General features: G+C 43.5%; 1 protein-coding gene across 13 annotated transcripts in view; it reads left to right on the plus strand.

The window, feature by feature from the left end:
* Positions 1 to 23,376, plus strand: part of CLASP2 (cytoplasmic linker associated protein 2) — a 650,335-nt gene that overhangs the window by 99,373 nt on the left and 527,586 nt on the right. Inside the window, exon 1 of one of the 13 annotated variants that reach the window (XM_033930360.1) lies at positions 9,590 to 9,984. The exons of 11 other annotated variants lie outside the window; for them this stretch is intronic. Coding sequence is in view for 1 of the 2 variants with exons in the window: in XM_033930361.1 (XP_033786252.1) it covers positions 9,975 to 9,984 (10 nt within the window). In the remaining variant the exon portion in view is untranslated. Of the gene's footprint in view, positions 1 to 9,589; positions 9,985 to 23,376 lie in introns of those variants that run through there. One more of the 13 variants, XM_033930361.1, reaches the window with a different exon arrangement.

The following is a 23,376-nucleotide window of genomic DNA, read 5'->3' on the forward strand; positions in this document are numbered from 1 at the left end:
AACAATGTCAGGATGCTGGCAAATCGAGTTATTAATTATAATTTCTATTTTACTTGTTATCTCAAGCACTTGGTTAAGCAAATGCTGGGATATTACAAATATCTTCCAACTCGTCTGAAGACAGACTTTCAACATACGTTTAGCACCCTTACTCAGCTCAGACAACATATGGTGTAATCTGCTTATGATGCTTTTGAGTTGTACTCCAGGATATCTGCAATATCTGTGGCCATGCGGAGATTGGCATGGCTCAGAATTGCGGATATGGATGTAAACCTTCAAGATCGGTTAGCCAATATTTCCTGTCTTGGAGATGAACTCTTTGGGGACACTATTGAGAATGCAACTCAAAAGCTCTCAGCAAATGAAAAGTATTGGGATTCCTCAAAAGCTCTCAGCAAATGAAAAGTATTGGGATTCCTTGCTTAAGCCAAAACCCAAGCCATCCGCTACCAGACCTTACAAACCCACTTCTTACCAGAGGCGTTACTCGGCAAAGTCATCTGCTTCTTCCATACTACAACAAAAGAAGCAAAGGCAGCAACGTCCTCAAAAACCTCAGATGTCTGAACCATAAAAATCTAATCTCTTTTTGACCATTTACGAGAGAGCATAGTTTCCACCAATTTACATCTGACTCATCCTCTTCCAATTGGAGGTCGTCTACAACATTATTATCACCGTTGAAAATTAATCACCTCCGATCTCTAGGTTCTCAATATCATTCAAGGTTATTCTCTTCATTTTCTCACCATCCCTCCGGATCATCCTCCAAAAGAGTCTCCTTCCAATACCCTACAGTCTTCTTTTCTTCAGGAAATCGATTCACTACTCCTTCTCAATGCCATTGAGAAGATTCCTTTAGATCAGTGTATCGCAAACTGTGTGTCACGTTTCTCTCTACACACACGCCACCTTCTTACAGGCAGCATCTTCCTGCTGCCATCGTGTTTCTCTCTGCATGTTCACCCTCCCCCCCTTACAGGCAGTATCTTCCTGCTGCCGTCGTGTTTCTCTGCACCTCCCCCCCCCACGGACCATCAGTGACAGCTCCGTGTGCTTTTTATCTTGGTCACACAGCTGCCGCTAGGATTAATTTAGACACAGTTTCGTCCGGGAGCCTCGGGGCCTTTGCTAGGCCGGCATCATCGAAATGGGCCGGCCTAGCAAAGGCCCGGATGAAACCGCATCTAAATTAATTCTAGCGGCAGCTGTGTGACCAAGTTAAAAAGCATACAGTGAGCTGCCGCTAGAGACAGAAGAAGTACTGCTGGACAAGGAAGGAGGGAAAGGGAAGGGAGAAGGGGTATTGCTGGATGGGGGGAGGGGAGGATTGAAGGGAGAAGGGGCTACTGCTGGACATGGGGAGAGGAAGAGGTGCTGCTGGACAGGGGAAAAGGAAGGGAGAAGAGGTGCTGCTGTACCTGGTAGAAGGGGAGGGAAAGGAAAGATGCTCCACACTAGAGGGGCGGGTGAGATGGTGGATGGGGAGAGAGCATATTAGCTGTGAGTGGAGTTAGGGGAGGGAAGGAATGAAGGAAGGAAAATTGTTACAGGAGGAGTGAAAGTGATGAGAGAGGGAGAAATGGACATAGGGTGGAGGAGAGGGAGAAATGATGCATGGAGAAAGAACATGGGTTGGGAAGGAAGGATGTCAATCAAGGGAAGAGGCAAGGAGAGAGAGAAAGTGTGCAGGAGGTAGAAAGGGATGGACTCATGGAGAGGGTGAGATGGATGGGGATGACAGAAAGGAGGGAAGGAGAAATGTCACACTCGGGGGGAAGGAGGAGAGGGCAGAGAGTGAAAAGTTGGACTCATGGAGGGAGAGAGAAAAAGAGAGAGATGTTGGTTAGGGGAGGAAAGAAGGACCGGAGGAGAAGAAGCATGCAAGAGGAAGAGAGAAAGAAATGCTGGACTGGTGGAAAGGAGGGAGAAATGTTGGACTGGGAGCGGGGCCAGAAAGGAGGAAGAGAAGGGAGATGGACTGCAGGGGCCAGAAAGGAGGAAGAGAGAGAAAAATGTTAAACTGGGGGGGAGGGAAGGAAGGATGATTAAAGGAAGGGAGAGATACCAGACCAGGGAATAGAAGGGAAGGAGAGGAGTCTGGTAGCGCAATAGAAATAATAATAGTAGTAGTATTTGTAGTAGAGAGAGATGCCAGATTATGGGAAGGAGAGGAGAGACTGGGAAGGGGGAAAGGAAGGAGAGAGATGTCGGACCACTGGGAGGCGGGAGGGAAAGAGAGAGATGTCAGACCATGGAAACGGTGAAGGAAGGAGAGAGAGATATAGAAAGGGAAGGTAAGACATGGAAAAGTAGATTTTGAGAAGAAAGCAGAAAAATTGAATGTTAAGTTAATGCCAAAGATGGATGCATACAACAATAAACTGGTTTCAATGAAAACTAGTCTATGACCCAAGTGATTATATAAAAAAGCTCAGTGATATGAAACTCTTCATTGCAACTTCATAAGTCCAGGTCACACTTTAAGACTCTTAAGTAGTTTGAAAAAGAAGGGTAAAGTTCTTAGAATGCTTCCACATGTAGGAAATTGTATCTTCTCTTACTTAGCAAAAACACTGCCACCACTGTGTTCACTTAACTTTCAAATGCGGTTTAAGGGGTCCCAACGTGGCCCCGTTTCAATCTCTGCTTCAGGAGACCCGATGCCAGGTGTTCTGAAACCTTGGAGCTGTGAATTTCTACACTTCTTGGTATTCAATCATATCGCTGCTTGAACGTTTATAAACTTCGTGATGTTCAGTCACGTCGCTGCTGGATCTAGGTGTTGCTTCTAAAAAGTAATTCTGAAAAGTTCCAACCGCATGGCAGAAAGTGAAGGAGAGTAAAACAGTCAATGGATAAAGAAGGCACTGGAAACATAGTTAAAAGCACAGAAAAATAAAGGCACCAGACAATAAAGGTAGGGAAAATGATTTTTTTTTTTTTTTTTTAATTCTTTATTCATTTTTATAACTTACATCAAGTGCCTCAAAAAGTAACCACATTTAAACTTAAATACATCACTTGAAATTCTACAATTCTTCATATTAAATGAAATTTATCCCTTTCCCTCGCCTCCCTTCCAATATTTCATAACGCATATACCATATAACAAAATCCCCCCTCCTCCTACCCCATTCTTTCATTTGTACTAATCAGGGAAAATAATATCTATTCATTGCAATAATTTGTTAATGGCCCTCACACATCTTGAAATTTATTAAAATTCCCTTTTTGAATTGCTAATGTTCTTTCCATTTTATAAATATGACATACTGAATTCCACCAAAAACTGTAGTTCAATCTATTCCAATTTTTCCAATTACATGTTATTTGTTCTATGGCAACTCCTGTCAAAATAAGTAAAAGTTTATTATTTTTGGAAGATATTTGGCTCTTATCCCTTGTAGACATGCCAAATAATACTGTATCATACGATAATGCCACATGATTTTCTAACAAACAATTTATTTGGCCCCAAATTGATTTCCAAAAAGCCAAAATAAATGGACAATAGAATAATAGGTGATCTAAAGTCCCTGCTTCAAGATGACAATGCCAACATCTATTAGACTTAGAGCCATCTAATTTATATCTGCTGTGTATATTGTGTGTATGCGAAAAATGAATGGAAAAAATTGTATTACAATGAATAAAGGGGCGGGATCTGGGGAAGAGCTTGGGTGGGGCTAGGGTGGAGCTTGGGAGGTCTGTGATTGGGGTACTCAATTGATATTTGTTAGACTTCCCTGCTGGCACGCCCTACTAGCATTTCAGGGCATGTCATGCATGATGTCATTACGGTGACATCTGTGTATTTCCGGGTGCCTCGAGCCATGGCCATTAACTAGTGTGCCCCGGCTTGAAAGTTTGAGAGACACTGCTTTAGATCAACAGAACAAGGGGTTTTACTCCTGATATTTCCTTGTTCCAAAGAAGATGGGAGGTCTTGGGCCGATATTAGACCTCAGAGCTCTCAATAAATTTCTTGTCAAGGAAAAGTATCTTTAGCATCTCTCTATCCCCTCTTGGATCGCAACGATTGGCTATTCTCTCTGGACCTCAAGGAAGCTTACACTTATTCCAATTCATCCAGAATCCCGGAAGTTCCTAAGATTTCATGTGTTAAGATTTCACACCACCATTATCAATACAAGGTTCTACCTTTCGGCCTGGCATCTTCTCCCAGAGTATTCACCAAGTGCCTGATAGTAGTGGCAGCGGTTTTGATGTCCCAGTGACTTCAAGTTTTCCCTTACCTGGACAACTGGCTCATAAGAATTCTTTGTCTCAAGGGGTGCTCTTAGGAAAACATCAGACCATACTGTTTCTTCATAATTTGGGGTTCGAGATCAACTTTCCCAAATCACAACTTCAATCATCTCAGAGACTCCAGTTTATTGGAGCTCTGCTCGACAGAGTACAACTCAAAGCGTTTCTGCCTCAGGAGCGTCAGAACACCTTTATCCAATTTTGTCATGGTTCAGCTTCCATCTCTCTCAGCAAGGCACATGATGATTCTGCTGGGACACATGGCACAGTCCACGTGATTCCCTTTGCCAGGCTCCATTTATGGATCCCTCAATGATCTCTGACTTCTCAGTGGTCGCAGGCTCTCGACCCACTTTCCCAACACAGTTTCATCTTCTCTACAGCTATCTCTTCAGTGGTGGATGCTCTCTTCCAGTTTTTCCAGGGGATTGCTGTTCCACATGCCCCCTCATCAGAAGATTCTTACAATGGATTTGTCAACCTATGCTTGGGGAGCTCTTCTGGATGGCCTGCACACTCAAGGCCTTTGGTCCACCAGGGATAGTCGTCATCATATAAATCTGTTGGAACTCAGAGCAATATTCAATGCCCTCAAGGCTTTTCAGCACCTTCTACAAGATCAAGTTCTTGTCCATACGAACAATCAAATAACCATGTACTATGTGAAACAAGCAAGGAGGAACAGGGTCTCTCATCCTTTGTCAAGAAGCGCAAAAGATTTGGAATTGGGCAGTTCTTCACAACATCTTTTTAAAAGCTGTTTTCATTCAGGGGGAACAAAATTCTTTAGCGGACAAACTAAACCGCATTCTTCAACCTCACAAATGGACACTGAACTCAGTAGCTCTCCATCCTATTTTCTCTCAATGGGGCATGCCTCAAGTAGACCTGTTTGCGTCTCCCCACAACCACAAGCTATCCCGCTTTTGCTCCTCATCGTCTAGAAGTGGATGCCTTTCTCTTTGATTGGATGCACAAGTTCCTCTATGCGTTTCCACACTTTCTTTTTGTTCTCAAGACGTTTGTCAAGCTTAAAACAGGACTCAGCCACCATGATTCTGATAGCTCCTCGGTGGCCCAGACAATCCTTGTTTCCCTTCTACTTCAACTCAGCATCGAGGAGCCAATACCTCTGCCAATTTTTCCATCTCTTCTTATGCAGAGTCAGGGTTCTCTTCTACATCCCAACCTGCAGTCTTTGCACCTGACAGCTTGGTACCTCTTGGGCTGACTTCATCTTACTTACAATTCTCTCAGTCTGTCAGAGACATCTTGGATGAGTCCAGAAAACCAGCCACATGTCAGTGTTATAATCAAAAATAGACTTGGTTATCTGCCTGGTATATTCTTCATCATCAGGAACCAAAATCCACCTCTCTGTCTTCAGTTTTGGATTACTTTCTCCATTTGTCGCACTCAGACCTCAAGTCCATTTCCATTAGAGTCCATCTCAGTGCAATTGCTGCTTTTCATCAACCAATGGATGGAAAACCTCTTGCTGCTCATCCTGTAGTTTCCAGATTTATGAAAGGTCTTTTCAATGTCAAACCACCTGATGAAGCCCCCATGTCTTTGTCAACCAATGTCTTTGGCTCATCTCAAATTTTTAACTTGGAAAGTGGTTTTCCTCATTGCTCTAACTTCTGCTCACAGAGTGAGTGAACTTCAAGCATCATGACAAGGTGGTGCTCTGTACTCATCTAAAGTTCTCAGCAAAAGTTGTCACTGAGTTTCATCTCAATCAATCCATTGTTCTTCCAAAATTTTTCCCCAAGCTTCATTCTCATCCTGGAGAAACAGCTTTTCATAGTTTGAACTGCAAATGGGTATTGGCCTACTATTTGCAAAGGATTAAATCACATAGATCATCTCCCCAGCTTTCTGTCTCCTTTGATCCTAACAAGATGGGGCATTCTGTCTCCAAAAGAACGATATCCAATTGGTTGGCTGCTTGCATCTCATTCTGTTATGCTCAGGCTGGACTGTAACTGGAGAGTCGAGTCCCAGCCCATAAAGTTTGAGCTATGGCAGCTTCGGTAGCTTTTCTTCACTCTACCCCTATTGATGAAATCTGCAAAGCTGCTACTTGGTCCTCGGTTCATACTTTCACCTCTCACTACTGTCTGGAATCCTATTCCAGACGGGATGGACACTTCTTAATTTCTACCTACCCACGTGCAGCAAGACCCATCCGGAACCAAGGAATCTTGAGAGCCCTAATTTCCCTACCCACCAAATGCCCCTTCCATCCAGTATCTCCCTCCCTCCCCAGGGTCCACCAACTGCCCTTCCATCCAGTATCTCTTTCTTCTTTCTCACCGCTCATGGATCCAGCATCTCTCCCTTTCAAGTCCTAACTTCTGTCTCATCCAACATCTCTCCCTTCCTTTTAAAATCAGATCAGCTGCCCTTATGGAATGTTTTTCCCTTCTCCCAACCCTGGTCTGAGGCCCATCTCACCTTTTAAAAAATGCATGTTTGGATTCAGAAGGGGGTCACCGGCAAGACAGTGATTCTCAGATGCTGCCTGTAACCTCCTCAGTGCTGTTCCTTTGCTGCGGTCCGCCCAAGTGGAAACAGGACGTTGCATCAGAGGGGGCAGACTGCTTCAGATGGACAGCATTGAGGAGGCTGCAGGTAGCGCCTAAGCATCACTGAGTTGCTGTTAACCTCTTTCTGAATCCAAACATGCATTTTAAAAGGTAAGGGGTGACCTTCGACCAGGGTGGGAAGAAGGGAAAGATATCCTGGCCCAAAGGGGCCCCCTGGAGCTATGGGACCCAGAACAGCCTTCTTGTTTGTCTCCCCCTCCTATGATAGCTGAGTAAGGGAGCATGATGAAATGTATTGGTGCTATGGAAATCTGGTGGTTTGAATTTCTCAGCCTTGGTTTAAAGGATTAAAACAAGCTGGAAAAATATTTCTTTACTCAATATGCAATTAAACTGTGAAAGTTGTTACCAAAGAATGTGGTGAAAGCAATTAGCTTAGCAGGGTTTAAAAAAGGACTGGAAACTTTCCTAAAAGAAAAGTACATCACCCATTATTAAAATAGATTGGGAAAATCCACTGCTTATTTGTAGGATATGCAGCACAAAATCTCTTCTACTGTTTTAAGATCTTGCCAGGTACTTGTGACCTCAATTGGCCGTTGCTGGAAACAGGATACTGGGTTTGATTGATTTTTCCCAGTATGTCAACTCTTATGTTATAGACTTATTTAATTGTTTAAACAGTTAATATTTAACTTGAAAGCAATTCTAGATCTGGGCCTAATATGTATATATTTGTGATTATAAGCTCCGTGGAGTGATATTATTGCATAAAGGTAATTCTTGGGGTTTAAAAATTTAATATACATGGGATTGTATGAACTGGAGAGGGACTGTTATGTAAAACAGGAGGGTTGGATAAATGAGCATATGAAGGAGAGTTTTGAATGAGATGGTGGGAGATTGTAGGGAGCTTCTGGTAGTCACAGAATGAACAACTATAATGTTGATATCTGCTAGAAAATACATCCATATGCATGTTTTTTTCACTTCCTCCCTTGTTCTATTTTTATTTTGCTCCTGAGAAGCTATTGATGAAAGCTTTTGAAAACTCCTCTACATAGTCACTTCTGCTATTATGATGCAATGCTGACCTACTTGTATTCCAGAACATAGGCAGCGGAATGCTTTTTTGTTTTGGGGGGCCCAGTCTCCACCCCTATAATAGTACTAATTGTAATACAGTTTTCATATATACATACAATATAATCTTATTAACAACACATAATGGGCTAAGCGGGGAGTGTTTCAGCTGTGGATGGATGAGGCAGCTCTGGAGGTGGCAAGGTGGGAGTAGTCTCTCAAGGAAGTGGCTCACTGGGAACTGCGCAGTGTGGGTGAGGGGGTGCAGGGGCCCAAAGCGCTATACCGGCCACTTTGGGAGGCAGTCATAGCTGAGGTGCACATTGTGTGGTTTTGTTTTTTGTTTTTTCTTTCTCTTTTGTTCCCAGTCACTCTGGGGTGTGTGTGTGTGTGTGTGTGTATGTGTGTGCGTGTGTGTGTGTGTGTGTGTGGGGGGGGGGTATGTCTGTGGTGAAAAACCTGTGTGTGTGTGTGTGTGGGGGGGGGGGGGGAGTGCACAGACTAATGCATGCTTCTGTCTTGTTTACTGCATTTGTCCAGATGGGAGCCACCTCTGTTCTGGGGGCCTTTTGGTTCTCACCTGTGTATCCCTTTAGGGCTTGACCTGTATATTTCCTTTTTGTACTGTAGTTGTATATTTTGTTGTTATGTCTGTTTGCTTTTTGAATAAAAATATTTCAAACAAAAAAACAACACCACATAATGAATGGTTAACCACAAAATTAAACTACACAAAGCACACTGTATGCTTCTAAACATTCATTCCTACCAGAACACAGATAACCCCTAAGCAAATATGGGACCACAAACTAAAAGTACTAATATATAAAAATAAAACCCTAAGATGCAAGACTCTGCCACAGAAACAGTGACACATGTCCCCTAATACTGTACAAAATATGAAGATAGTAGATGTAAATAGTAGTAAATTTGTAAAAACTGATCACAAAACAATCACCACTTTACAAATTAACAAATAGATACAAAACAAATAATGAGAAATAAGAAAATACCATTTTCTTGGACTAATCCATTTTTCAATTAGCTTTCAGAGGCCAAATCTTTCTTCAGGACAGTACAGTATACTGTCCTGAGGAAAAGGATTTAGTTCCCCAAAAATTGCCTTATTTCCATTTCCTATTTATAAGTTTTTATCAATACTACTTGATTCTACAAAAAGCAACTGTCTGATCGATTGGGAACTGTAACTATAATGGGCAGTATGTGGAGACTGGAGACCAATGCCCCTGTATGCAAATAAAATGTCTTTTATCTTTCCTGATGCCTATGTATCTGCATATATCTCTGGAAAGAAAAGAACTAGTAGGCTTGATAGACAGCAAGAACTTTGGTCCAGTTGCAAGGACTTACAAATAGCAGCTTATTTCTCAGTTCCACAGTACATCAGGATGAGGTGGTCAGAAATTTTGGGGACCCGGACTACAGTCTCCTCGCTGGGATTGGAAGCTCTGTATTCACATATGATAGAATTGATGAAAATGTATTAGTTTGCAAATTTCTATTTGCATTTAGTATAAGAGCCAGGAAAATTTACTGCAGAATGCGCACTTCAGAAGGCTAGATCCTGCGCATCCTGCCCCTGCCTTTATTTATTAATTTAGCATTGAAGCCGTAGGGACTCCAAACCCAGAATGCTATGGAAAGGAGGCGTAGAAAAGACCTGATTTTCCTCAGTGTTAATGCACGTCCTCTCTCAGCCGAGAAACAAACGGGCGCTTTTGTTGTCGGCCCTTGTGTGGGCGGGCAGGTTTTGCATTGGTTGTTTGGGCTCTGGAGCTTCCCTCCTCCCAGCTCTTTCCTCTGCTGCCAGGTTTTTTGACAAAAGGCTTCTTTGCAGGACTCGAGGCGCAGCTGCGCATCACGGACCTTTGCGTGGCTGTCTCCGCTCTGCACGGGATTTGTTTACAGCAGCAGCCTCAAAAAAAAAGCTTTTCTAAATGGTGTCGGGCTCAACAGGGAGCTGGTACATTGCTGTCGGCGCCTTTTCTCGGATGAGCCCTCTTTCTGCAGTCGCACCAAGACGGAAGATTCTTCTTTAGAGCGATGCAACTCGGTAATAATCTGCCACATCTTTTGCTGGTTGCCGATCGCTGGATATCCGTGTAGGAAATAGAAGCATAAAGTCATTACGGAACACATGCCTTTTCTGTTTTGGTTTATTATCTTAAGAGTCCCTGGTGAGACAGGCTTTTTGGCAGCTTAAGCTTTTCTTTTAGAGAAAAGCTGCAGGATACGGACTTGGCTTGGGGATTTTAAGCTGCAAAATGGTAGCTGGCTATTAGGAGTCTTAAGATGCATTTCCTTTCTGTTCCCTGCATAACGCTGGGACTTTTACTTTGAAACAGGGTAACAGTTCTTGGTTATTACAGTGCAGAGCTGCAGATGTGACTGGGTCAGTCGCTGCCTTTTCTGTGTAAGTGCTGCACTGGATTTATGCTTGGCGCAGGTATCTAGAGTCACTGAATAGCTCCCACATTATTACATGATTGTTGGGGACGGCGAGTGGTATTATTACGTGCGTTCTTTATTTGGCAGAACGTCTTAATTCATATTCTTTTGTTCGGTAACCCCTATCTGACAGGAAATGATACCAATTGATATAGGGTTTGTTTTTGTGGTTTTTTTTTTAAATTCATTCAGTTTTATGTGTTTGGTTTTTTGGGGTTTTTTTTTTCCAATTTTATGGTGTTAACTTACTGTACGTGGTACTTGAAAGTCGTTGGTGAGAGAAAATAATGTAAATTGTCTTGCCATACAAAAGTGCTAAAGTAGGTGATTGGTGTGTGGGTGGGTGTGTTTAGAGCTTTTTTATTTTTGGAATTTGCTGTGTTTGGCAAATGTGGTTAAGTTTTTCAAAAGAAAGATGGCTTTTGTGAACCTTGTTGTCTACTCTATAATAAGTATATTGTTTATTTGAAAGGTAGGTAAATATTTTATCCTGATGTAATTGAAAATGACCAGAGTTTTTTTGTGTGCCTGGATGTAAACCAGCAATGAATATGCAAGTGTTTTTTGTTTTTCTTTTCTTTTATGGGTCTTGTTATTTGACTATTTGTTTTGTTGATTTGTAGAACATGAGTTTATTGTTTGCTGTAATTTTACACATTTAAATGTTTTTAAACCTCCTATTTTTGAAGCACTGAAAATGGGTGCAATGATTGAATATTATAATTGGAAGATGGAGTGGCTTAAGGCCAATCTGTTGCAAGCTTAATTGGGCACAATTTGAGAAAAGCCCACAAGAATTTTACAGTGCAGCAGAACTGACATGAAGTTTGTGCTATTTTTTAAATTTCTGTTTTTAAAAATGATAGTTTTCTTGATAACTTGCTGATGATTGGATCAGATTATCCTTGGGTTAAATAAGGTAGATCAGATTCTAGAGTCTACTGCTGCAGTTGGTTAAATTGGTATATTCAGGTAAGCCTGTAATGTGAGTAGCTTAATGTTAATTTTTTTTTTTTTTTTTTAATCAGAAGTCAACTTTAATAACATAGCAAAGTGATGTAGATGACTTGTTTTGTTTCTCAGATTTTGAGAACAGAGAGATGTGTCTTGGCAGAAAATGCACTATAATAGCTTCATTAGCTTTCTTTTCAGTTGTCAAATGTATAATGTTGAAGATTTTGGGATGCTGCTAAACAGCCCCTGTTGCAGGAACTTAGATCAGCTCAGTGTGAGATCATGAAGTAACACTTTAGCATATATCATGTCTGTTTTGGGGTCAGAATTTTTTAAAATGCTTCTTCCTCTGGATATAATATGGGAAAATTTTCAACTTATGAACTTGTACAACTTTAGCTGTGGAAAATTGTGCCTATTGGATTTCTCTGTCAGTAGAACCTATTGTCTTTATTTAAATCAGTAGTATTCCATTTTTCTTTAGGTGGAGCCTTAAGCAAAGCCACTTTCCAATATAGTTTTTTCTTTAACCTTCAAAATTAATCTGTTTATATAGTTATTTTTTTAATTAAGGGGTTAATATACTATAGATTCATTTCCTTCATTTTCTTAACAGTATAGGTAGGGGCTGTACCTGTGCTGTTACCAGGAATAGATTTTCAAATGTGAAAGTTCTGTTTTGTTGGGCTGGGATAGAGCTTCATTTACATTTGTTGATAGAGGGCTGTATAAAGTTGAAGCAACACACTTGTTTTTAGTAGCTTATTTAAAAAAAAAAAATATATATATATATATATAAATATTAGCCCAAAACTAGTGTGAAGTCAGGAACTGTGATAATATACCTTTCATTTTTATTGTTTTCAGTAAACATCATAAAATTAAAACTAATTCTAAACTATGAGGTTGAGAGCATCTCTTAACATCTAAATTTCAGTAGTGCAGAGCATACTGGAGTAAAATGTCTAGTCATCTTTACTAGTGAGTACAATTTTATAATGTGACAAAATGAAATTAAGTCATTTATTTAAAAAGAAGACAATTATGAAAAATATAATCTTACCCTCATTTCAACTCAGTTTGACCTTGAAACATTTGTGCTTTGATTTAACAGTTCTACTTCTCTGCCATTCATCCATATTTATGAGAGCAGCAGTATTTCCTGTCTGTGTCATAATATGTACGTTATAGCAAGCAGCAGGTTATGAAGTAGAACGTATTTTAAAGATAAAATACTGTAGATTTTATAATATGGGAAACGTGCATCTGCCAGCTGTGCTGCGTCTTGCTGCAGCATACTTCTATGTACTACAAGCCACCAATAGGCTGCTTTTGAATCAACACCCAGAGAAAAATTTAGGAATGACAAATTTCAGGAATGGGAAATGATGCTGCAATTTCAGATTTTCACACATGATATAGGCACCAAGATGCAAAATGGTGGGGGTGCCAAACACAATACAAATTACTTCTCATTGGATACAATTAAAGGAGTTTGCTCAATATTAGGGATGTTCAGCCCTTGCTGCATCCACAGAGCCATTCCTATGACATTTGAAACATGACTACTGCAGTTAGAACTTTTTAAAATTATTTGTGCAGCTGAATGATGCATGCATCCTTTCTGTTTATTTCAAAATTTACTGTGTGCATTTGTTTACACTTCTCCCTCCTTATTCACGGGGGATACGGGCAGAGCCGGACCGCGAATGGCGAAAAACCGTGAATATCCGACTCTGACCCACCCCGCCTCCCTTCCGCCTTCCCCCGGCATCCCGGCCTTACCTGGTGGTCTAGCTGGTTTTCAGGGCAGGAGCGATCTTCCTATGTTCCTGCCCCGTGCAGATAGCCATTAGGAAATGGCTGTGGGGAGTTCCCCTAGTCTCTCGAGTTCCCGTAGGAAGATCGCTGCTGCCCCGAAAACCAGCACTCCCAACCGGCAAAGTGCACTATCCCGCAGACCGGAATTCAGCTCCTGCGCACTACCACGGACAGGCGCACGCCCGATGCCCAAACTCAAACGGCCAGAAAACAATTGCTCCCTCGTTCCCTGTGCCGCCGATGCCTCTGTGTCTACAGCAGAGCGACTGTCCCGAACAACGAGGTCTGCACAAAATGGAACACAAAGCCCAAATGACTCACCCAGCTATCCTGTACAGCACAGCCAGGTAAGGCCAGGATGCTGGGGGGAAGACAAAAATATGGGGTTTTTTTTCCTCCTCCCCCCAAAAAAACTCACGATTATGTGAAATCGCGAGTTGGGAAAACGCGAATGGGGAGGGGGAAATGTAGTTCTTACCCATGTTCTTTGTGAGCTAAATATTTACAGGGGCACAATTGGAGTTATGACAGATGAATTATGATAATCTTCACCCATGACTGTGGGCTTGGTGTTACCAAAGTTTGACTGCAAGTTCCTTCTGCAGTTGTAGTGATTGTTGCGTAAAAAATATTTGCCATTCAGTAGCTAAAGCAGCAGTAGCTAAAGCAGTCAGCTGATTTGTAGGAGCTTTGTATGGAGGTTTATAATGCAGCAGTTTTCCTGGTTTAAATCTTAGAAAGAATGTTGTGGTTGGCTGCTGGATTTCCCTGTGATAGATATGTTAATGATTCTTTTTAAGAGGAGATCTCCCTAATCTAACTAATTGATATTGGTTCTAATTTACCCTGATCAGTGCAATTTGTGATAGAATTACCACTGAAGAATAAATATTCTGTTTCAGACAAGAGGGCATTCATCGCATGTGGCAGAATTTGAATACTTTTAAAAAATAATTCTCAACTTCCAATCATACTTCTTTCAAATTCTGCATTCTAACCAATGCTGGTTGCTCAATTCTGAGATCAAACAGAACCATGGCTTTCATGCTATAGAATCTATATATCATTTCTTAAAACTCCCATTGATGCATGAAAATTGTGGTGGAGTTGAATGCATGCATCTTCAAAGAAATAATACCCTTCTTGAAATCTTGAAAATTTAAATCCTTATAGAATAGGTGACCACAACATTGGCTTTTATTTTATTGTTGCCCACCCCTCCCACTGCAATCTTCCCCTCAGCTTGGTAAAACTAAGATACCATGCTGAACGGGAGAGGGATCTGTCAAAACAGTGCACAGAAATAATCTGTTACCTATAGGACAGATTGTATTTTCACCAAAAAACACTTAGAGAAATTGGAGAATATGCAGACCCAGAAAGGAGGTGGGAGACAATGGGAAGTTCAGCCTGGGAAGCTAGAAATGGGTTCTGAAGAGCTTGGAATCCATTATCTATGTGGGAGGTGGCACTCTAGCTTGGTTACCACAGGGCTTTTTTGCTGTGTACCTGCAGAGGAGTACCAGTAGGGGCACTCCTGAAGGAGCGGATCAGCGGACTCTTGAGAGCAGAAAGCTCAGAGCTTTGGTCTATATCAGCGGTCTCATACTCAAATCCTTTGCAAGGCCACATTTTGGATTTGTAGGTACTTGGAGGGCCGCAGAAAAAAATAGTTAATGTTTTATTAAAGAAATTACAACTTTGCATGAAGTAAAAGTCATTATAATTTATAAATATTTCCTTAATTGCTTCTGATAATTTCAGTTATACACAGCTGATAGCAGTGCAACATGCAGAAAGTGAAGTTTAGATAGTGTTCCACTTTCTGCATGTTGAACTGCTTTCAGCTGTGTATAGCTGAAATTATCAGAAGCAATTAAGGAAAGATTTATAAACTATAATGAGTTTTACCTCATGCAAAATTGTGATTTAGATTCTAATCTAAAGTATCAATTGCAAGAGACAAGATTTTGATGTAGTCCTCTAGGCTTTTTTGTAGAGGGGAGAATCAATATCAGACTTGTGCCTGGAAAACTTGTGCCTTAAGTGTCTGGAGGTTGCATCTGCAAACGTCTTCAGCTCTCACCTCCAGCACTGGACACAACTGCCATCTTACATCAAGCAGTCACCACCAAGAGAGGTGCCAAATTTCACGAGAGTGCGTAAACTCGCACAAGCTGCACTGCCTCCAATGGTTACCTTACGTTATCCCAGAACAAGCAGGCAGCATATTCTCATATAAGGGTGACGTCATCCACGGAGCCTCAATGCGGACAGCCTCGCAAGTAGACTTGTTTGAAGAACTTTAGAAAGTTCGTGACTGCCGCACCGCGCATGCACGAGTATCTTCCCGCCCGAGGTAGGGCGTATGTCTCTTCAGTTCTAAGTTTTCGTGGAGCTGAGAAGCCACTCGTTTCAACGCTCTGCGCTAGAGTTAGTTCTACTCGTGCCTTATTTCACCGCAGCTTGTGTATTTTCCTTACAGGGTCACTGTGTTTATTTGTGCGTTTCTTTTTTTTTTTTTTTTTAAAGTTTTGTTTGTTTCTTCGTGTCACGGCAGGGCCTACTCCACAGCCTCAGCCTGCAGACTTCGATTTAGCCACGACTGTGTTTCATTCTATGTACCGGCCGGTCACAGCCGATGCCAGCGGGCCATTTCCCTCACTGACCCACACAAGTGGTGTGTACAGTGTTTAGGACTTGACCATCGCCTGGAGTTGTGCGCCCGCTGTGCTACATTTCAACCTCAAGCCCTTAAGCGTCATTGAGTTCAGTTAGAAAAAATACTTGGAGGCATGGATCGGCCTTTACTTAAGGCCCTTACCCCTATTCCAGCCCCGACTTCAACCTCGACTCAAGCGAAGTCTTCCATGGGGCAAAAACCCTTTACCTCGACCTCGACTTTGTCAAACCTTCCTCGTTTGGAAAGTCTTCGTCTTCGGGGAAATCAGCTAAGTCTTCTCCTGAGGCGCCGTTATCCTCACTGTCTCCCTCAGGTAAGATAGCTAAGCCAACCACTCCGGATATGCCACCCTTAGAACCGGTGGTCCGAAGTTAGCCAGGAAATGTGTCTCCAAATCGAGACACCATTCTTCCTCGAGATCATCTTCCTCAGAGACTGTAGCCACAACAAATGTACCAGATTCAGTGGTCTCGTTGCCGCTTTTACAGAATATGTTGGCAACTATTCTGCATCAGGAGTTTGGTAACATGCTTGCCCAATTCACTCCTGTCTCGACTCTGCTTCCTGCAGTGCAGCAGTATTACTAGGAGTCGAGTTCTTGGAAGTGCCTCGAGCTCAACCCAGTCACTATCCAAGGAGTCGAGTCCTTAAGAATACCTCAAGCTGAATCTACACACTATACAAGGAGTTGAGACCTTACGAGTGCCTCAAGATACCTCTACACAAGGAGCTGAGTCCTTTTCGGTATTTTGTCATTGTTCTCTGACTTCCAGTCCTACTTCCTCACATAAGGGTTACCCTTTTTCAGGCACAGGACTAGAACTCCTCGACATTCATCTTCGAGACTGGATCCAACACAATCACGGGACCGTGATCCAAGGCATGGTTCGTCACATCATTTGACGAGGCATTCATCGAGGCCCAGGTCTCCTTCTTGAGACAGGTCTTGTTTATCGAGGCATTGAGACTCTTCATGATCCACCAACTCCTTTGTCGAGGAGATCTGTTGTAGAGTCTCATCATTCTCGTCAGTCAAGTTCTTCTCCTGCGAGATTCTCTTCACATTCCAGAAGTGGATCATCTTTGCCTATGGATTCAGATCTCAGGTATCAATACTCCAGAGAGGCTTCACCCTCGTTCTCCGTGATGCGAGGAACCTCGAGGAAGTCTCAATTAGAGAGCTGAACGGGAACGACAGGAATCCCGCGGGACCCGCGGGTTTCCCCTTCAAGTCGCGGGAATCCCATGGGGACGCCCTCTCGGGTCATGGGGATCCCGTGGAGACTCCACCTCGGGTCGCGGGGATCCCGCGGAGTTGGAGGCAACTCGAGCCGAGAGAGGCTCGTCTTCTTTTCCTGCCTGTAACCACTACACATAGCTGACCCGGAAGTCTTTCCCCGGAGGGAAGGCTTTGTATCAGTTACGAGCAGCGTGCAGGGATCTCAGAACAGTGCTTCTTAATCTTCCTACCAAAAGCTCCATAGAAGCTGACTTTTGATTGGACACTGGCACAAAGTAGAAATCAGCCAATGAATTTTAAGTTAGCATCAAAAGAGATGCCGCAGCCATGCTGTTCAAATTATTTATTTATTTTTGTGCGCTTATGTGATGTTAATTTATAGCGACAAGTAAACTTTTGAGGCTATTGTGAACAATGCTATTTTACCACGCTACCATTACAACTCCTGCTGTTATCTGGACTCGTTTATAAACTAGTGGTAGCTTTCACCCCCTCTAGGTTTTGTTGTGTTTTTTTGGTGCTGGTTCAGCATATGCCTTTATATGTTTTCCTTTTTCATTGGAGTGAATCACGTCTTGGAATGAACTTCTTTAGTTTTGTTTCGATGCGATTCATACCTTTAGAGGTCCACCATAGGCTCTATGAATGCCGCTATTTGTTGATTGATTTTAAAGCCTTCCACAACTGTTCTTTTACATGGTTATGGCTTAGTCCATTTAGCCCTCAACATGATGTTCACACATTTTTAATCCTAGTGTACGAGGTTTTCTGTTATGACTGTCCATTTCTTATCAGTATTTAAATGGGCTTGCCATGAGTTTTAAATCAGCTTTTATTGATTTTCATGTATGATGTGATTTTTATTTTTATTTTTATGCCTGGTTTATGTCTGTTTTTTAGTATCTAAATGTTCCTGCTATCTCTTTTAAGTCTACTCTTATTAATTTTATTGATTTTTATGGATGATGTGATTCTTATGCATAAGTAACTGTGCTTTTTGGAATGTTGCCCGCCTCACTGCTGTAACTTCACACAAGCGCTTTCCTGAGTCTGTACGCGATTGTCCTCTCCACTCCACCTCACAATCACATATGCAGGTAAGCGCTTGCGTGAGGTAACAGCAATGAGACGGGCAACGTTCCAGTACAATGCTAACATACTGAGAGCCTCAAAATAGTATCTGGTGGGCCGTATGTGGTCCCGGGCTGCGGGTTTGAGATCACTGGTCTATATTGTCAAGGGGAGTTTATGGAAAGTATCACATGCCATGTGACTTTGCTGTTGGATTATCTGGCCGTCCAACCTGCAGGTGGTTTGTTCTTATTCATTCATGAGAATGGAGCGGGTCTCATAAGGTACCATTTTCTGGTTGTATTATGGAAAGTGATGGGTGCCCTGGGAGAGCCCCTGGCCTGGTTTGGGACCTGTTCTTTTCAGATTGGAGCAGCCACCAGTCCAATGTAGCAGGGTTACCCGAAGAGGCCATGCGGAGGCCATGCAGATGTCAAACAGATTAACTATTCCTCTTAACTGTATCCATGATATCCTGTTTGTCTGTCTTGTTAGTTTAGATTGTAAGCTCTTTTCAGCAGGACCAGCTTCTTTCTATGCCCCTCTCCCCTTTCCATCCAGCCTGTGCCCCCTCTCTCCTTTTTACATGGTTCATTCCAGCTTCAATGCTCTCTTCATTTTTATCTCTCCTACACCAGATCTAGCATCGTTGTCCCTCTCTGCTTATTTCTCAGCTGACACCTTCCCATCATCAATCTCTCTATTTTCTCATGCCTGCCTCTCCCCTTCCCCTCCTCTAATCTCCCTGCCAGCTGTTTCCTTCCTTTTTTCCTTCTCCATTCCCTCCTCCTCCTGTCCAGTAGTAACTCTTCCCTTCCTCCCCTCCCAGCAGCATCTCTCCTTCTCCTTCCCTCCAGATCCAGTAGCAGCTGTCCCTTTTTTGCCCTTGTCCAGCAGCTTCCCAGACTCCTTTCCCTCCTCCCCTCCCAGCAGCATCTTTTCTTCTCCTTCTCTCCAAGTCCAGTAGCAGCTGTCCCTTTTTTTCCCTTGTCCAGCAGCTTCCCAGACTCCTTTCCCACCTCCCCTCCCAGCAGCATCTCTCCTTCTCCTTCCCTCCAGGTCCAGTAGCAGCAGTCCCTTTTTTGCCCTTGTCCAGCAGCTTCCCAGACTCCTTTCCCACCTCCCCTCCCAGCAGCATCTCTCCTCCTTCCCTCCAGGTCCAGTAGCAGCAGTCCCTTTTTTGCCCTTGTCCAGCAGCTTCCCAGACTCCTTTCCCCCCCAGCAGCATCTCTCTTTCTCCCTCTCTCCAGGTCCAGTAACAGCTGTCCCTTTTTTTCCCTTGTCCAGCAGCTTCCCAGACTCCTTTCCCTCCTCCCCTCCCAGCAGCATCTCTCCTTCTCCTTCCCTCCAGATCCAGTAGCAGCTGTCCCTTTTTTGCCCTTGTCCAGCAGCTTCCCAGACTCCTTTCCCTCCTCCCCTCCCAGCAGCATCTTTTCTTCTCCCTCTCTCCAAGTCCAGTAGCAGCTGTCCCTTTTTTTCCCTTGTCCAGCAGCTTCCCAGACTCCTTTCCCACCTCCCCTCCTAGCAGCATCTCTCCTTCTCCTTCCCTCCAGGTCCAGTAGCAGCAGTCCCTTTTTTGCCCTTGTCCAGCAGCTTCCCAGACTCCTTTCCCTCCCAACAGCATCTCTCCTTCTCCCTCTCTCCAGGTCCAGTAGCAGCTGTCCCTTTTTTTTCCCTTGTCCAGCAGCTTCCCAGACTCCTTTCCCTCCTCCCCTCCCAGCAGCATCTCTCCTTCTCCTTCCCTCCAGGTCCAGTAGCATCTGTCCCTTTTTTCCCCTGGTCCAGCAGCTTCCCAGACTCCTTTCCCTCCTCCCCTCCCAGCAGCATCTGTCCTTCTCCTTCCCTCCAGGTCCAGGTCCAGCTGTCCCATTTTTTCCCTTATCCAGCAGTTTCCCAGACTCCTTTCCCTCCTCCCCTCCCAGCAGCAACTCTCCTTCTCTTTCCCTCCAGGTCCAGTAGTAGCTGTCCCCCCCTTTTTTTTTTTCCCCTTGCCCAGCAGCTTCCCAGCCTCCAACAGTGGCTTTCTCCCCTCCCAGCAGCTCTCCTTACTTGCCAGCTCAGCGATTCTCTAAGGCAGCCTCGGGTCCTTTGATGGGTCGCGCTGCCTCTGAGGAAAGAGGAAGTTGCACCATCAGAGGCAGCCGTGACTCAGCAAAAGCCCCAAGGCTGCCTTAGTGAATTGCTGCGCTGGTAAGTAAGGAGAGCTATTGAGAGGGGAAAAAGCCACTTTGGAGGCTCTGCATGATCTCGCCGGCCCTGCGTGGACCAGCAGGAAATTGAAGTTCATCAATTTTGCTGGCCCTGTGCGGACCGGCAGAAATTTCCTACGGACCGACGGTTGAAGAACAGTGGTCTAACACCAACTCTGGTAGGATACACATTTCAAATTTGACATGTAATCGCAAAATAGAAAATAAAGTTATTTTTTCTACCTTTTGTTGCCTGGTCATTATTCAAATCATGTTGGTCCCAGGCTCTGGTTTCTGTTTGTCTTCTGTTAACTCTCTTGCCCATTTGATATTTTCTTCTTTCTCAGTGCTCACCGTCCATTCCTATCTCTGTTTTCCATTTCCCTTCCCTCCCCTCCCCGGAGGTCTGGCATCTTTCCTTTTTTTTGTCTCCGTCCTTGCAAACCAGTATTTTTCTAATGACTACTCTCCTGCCCCTCCTCTCCCATGGAGAGAAGGGGAAACATGCCGGCCTTCAGGGGGCCCCCTAAAGCTGCGGGGTCAAGGGTAATGTGTCCAAAATGGGGTGCTTGGGCACCCACAGCAGTGGTGCCTATGCCCCTATGCAGCACTCCCCCTACCCATCATGAGCTCTGACAAGCCATCGGGGCCTCCTAAAGTAGGAGTAGTAGTGGCAGTGGACAGCCAGCAAGAAACAGTGCTCAAGACAGGCTTTTCACGGCCAGTGCTGCTGTTCCTGCTTTAGGAGATTTGAAGGTATGTCAGGTCTTACAGAGGTCACTGAATTGGCCAGCCTTGATTTTTTTTTTTTTTTAAGAAAACGAATCGATTCACCGAAGTGAATTGGTGAATTGATTTGAATCAGCAATTTGGGCAGCTCTACTCCAGACCATGTCACCCTGATATCCTGGTCCTCCACCTTGAGGAGAGGGGGGGAAGGGTAATGTTGACACTCAAACTGGAAAACTACTGATAAATACTATAAAAGATGACTTGCGTTTCTTCATGTGATGGCTCCTGGTCACAAGCCTTATGTGGATGAGCATCATCCCAAGGCCTTGGAGCATGTAATCTAAGAAGTGGTGTCTGGGATTGATAAAAATTAACAGACAAGTTGGGGCCATGGCTTGTACCCAGGGGTGGCTGCCAACTGAGTCATCTTTCAGACATTGGGCTGGACTTATTCAATGCTATTGGAGAGATTAGTTCATCTGAGTGGGCACTAGGTCACAGCTTTGTGGGGTGGTTGGGGGAGGGGTGCAAGCTGCAGGAAATAGAGACTGGGATGAGGAGGGGCAGGGAGTAAGAGATTGGTGGGGAACAACTTCAAACCTGAGTTTCCTGCCAAAGGTGAGGGTTGGGATAGAGCAGATTAGTTTTTAGGGGGGGGGGGGGGGTGTTGGCTAGGAGGGTATTTAAAGGCCAGCTTCTGGAGCACAGGCCTTTTCCCCTTTTAATCGGAGGCAGATTGTCACCTACCCTAGATGGTGTGAAGGCATTAATAGAGGGTTTCAGAGGGGGTAATTGTTGCAGCTCGCAGTATCCCCAAGCTACAAACTTATGTGCTTATCAGGGATGAGCATTATCGAGGCTTAAAGCTCACTGAGTGTTATCTTGAGGTTCAGGTGACCCGAAATGGTATGGAGGTCCATGCCAACCTCAGGCCCTAGCTGTCAGGATGGCGCCAAGGGGGTCAGATGAAAATACAATGTGTGGTTTCTTGTATGTTGCCAGGGGGATTTAATTGTTTGAAACCATGTAGTTTCTGCTCAATAAACAAAGCTGCTGCCTGGTTTTACACCCACCTAGAATGTGTCTGTCTGGTTAATAATTCATTCTGACATCAAATGAGTAATTATGAAGGGCATAAGCAGGGGTTGGGGGAGAGAGGGAGGGCAACAGCACAGCCAATCCAGTCCTGGTCCATATCCCTGGTTGTCCTCAGTAGATGTAGTTCAAGTCACTTCTTCCCATCCTTGGTACTTTGCCAAATTTCAGTCCTAAAATGTTGAAGGATTTGAAGTGCTTTATTATTTCTAAATACCATGAATACAGATCTTAGCATGCGTTGTTTTGCTTTGTGTCTGGAACTTTCTGGCCATTTTCATGGTGTGGGAATAGAATTCCATATTATGTTGATCTGAAAATGCATTTTTTGTTTCTTTTTTGCTTAATCATTTGGGTTACTTGCTTGATGGGGCCAGATAGGGGTATTTCTTCAGAATGTAGTAGATTTACCTAATATGCTGTAGAGACAAAATAACACAATTTAAAGGAACAGGGCTAACTTGGCATAGAGGAGAAACCAATGAAATAAACATGACACCTGAAAATGGGCTAATTTGATCTACATGTCCCAGGGGAAACACCCCTCTTCTCCCACCCTCCAATTCCATTATCTTCAGTATAAAATCACAGATGCACTAAAGTCAGTGATCATGGCTAAACGTGTTTTCACAGCTTTAGCAACGATCACTTTTACTGACCCGATGCACCACGTGTTTTTTCCCACGATTGCCTATTTTCCGATCCGGCCATGCAAAGTAGCCAAGCGATTGATGCACTAACATCGCTTGGGTATTCCTAAAAAAAAGAAGATAGTTTAGCGATTGGAAAAACTGACTGGTCTAGATCTGTCTATAACTGTGTTACTGACAGGTCTGCCAGTTTTGGGGGTTATTTTTCCCTTTTTTTTTTTTTTTCAATGGCACAGATATTTTGTATGTGTTGCACATGCAAAATATCTGTCCCATAAAAAAAAAAGAAAAAAGTCCCCCACCACCGATGAAGTAACGACACCATTCTTTCAGTCCTACATTGATTGCATAGAATTTGGCTTATGAAGTTTAAGGTATTGTGTTTGATTTCCAAGGCATTGGAAGATAAAGCTTCTCATTTTACAAGTACCGTATTTTTCGCTCCATAAGATGCACTTTTTCCCCCAAAAAAGTGGGTGGTAAAAAGAGTGCGTCCTATGGAGCGAATACCCCAATCCCCCCTCCCCTGTTACCTTATTTAGATCGCTGCCCGCCACTGCTG

The sequence above is a fragment of the Geotrypetes seraphini genome, chromosome 2 (assembly GCF_902459505.1).
Source record: "Geotrypetes seraphini chromosome 2, aGeoSer1.1, whole genome shotgun sequence".
Lineage (NCBI taxonomy): Eukaryota > Metazoa > Chordata > Amphibia > Gymnophiona > Dermophiidae > Geotrypetes > Geotrypetes seraphini.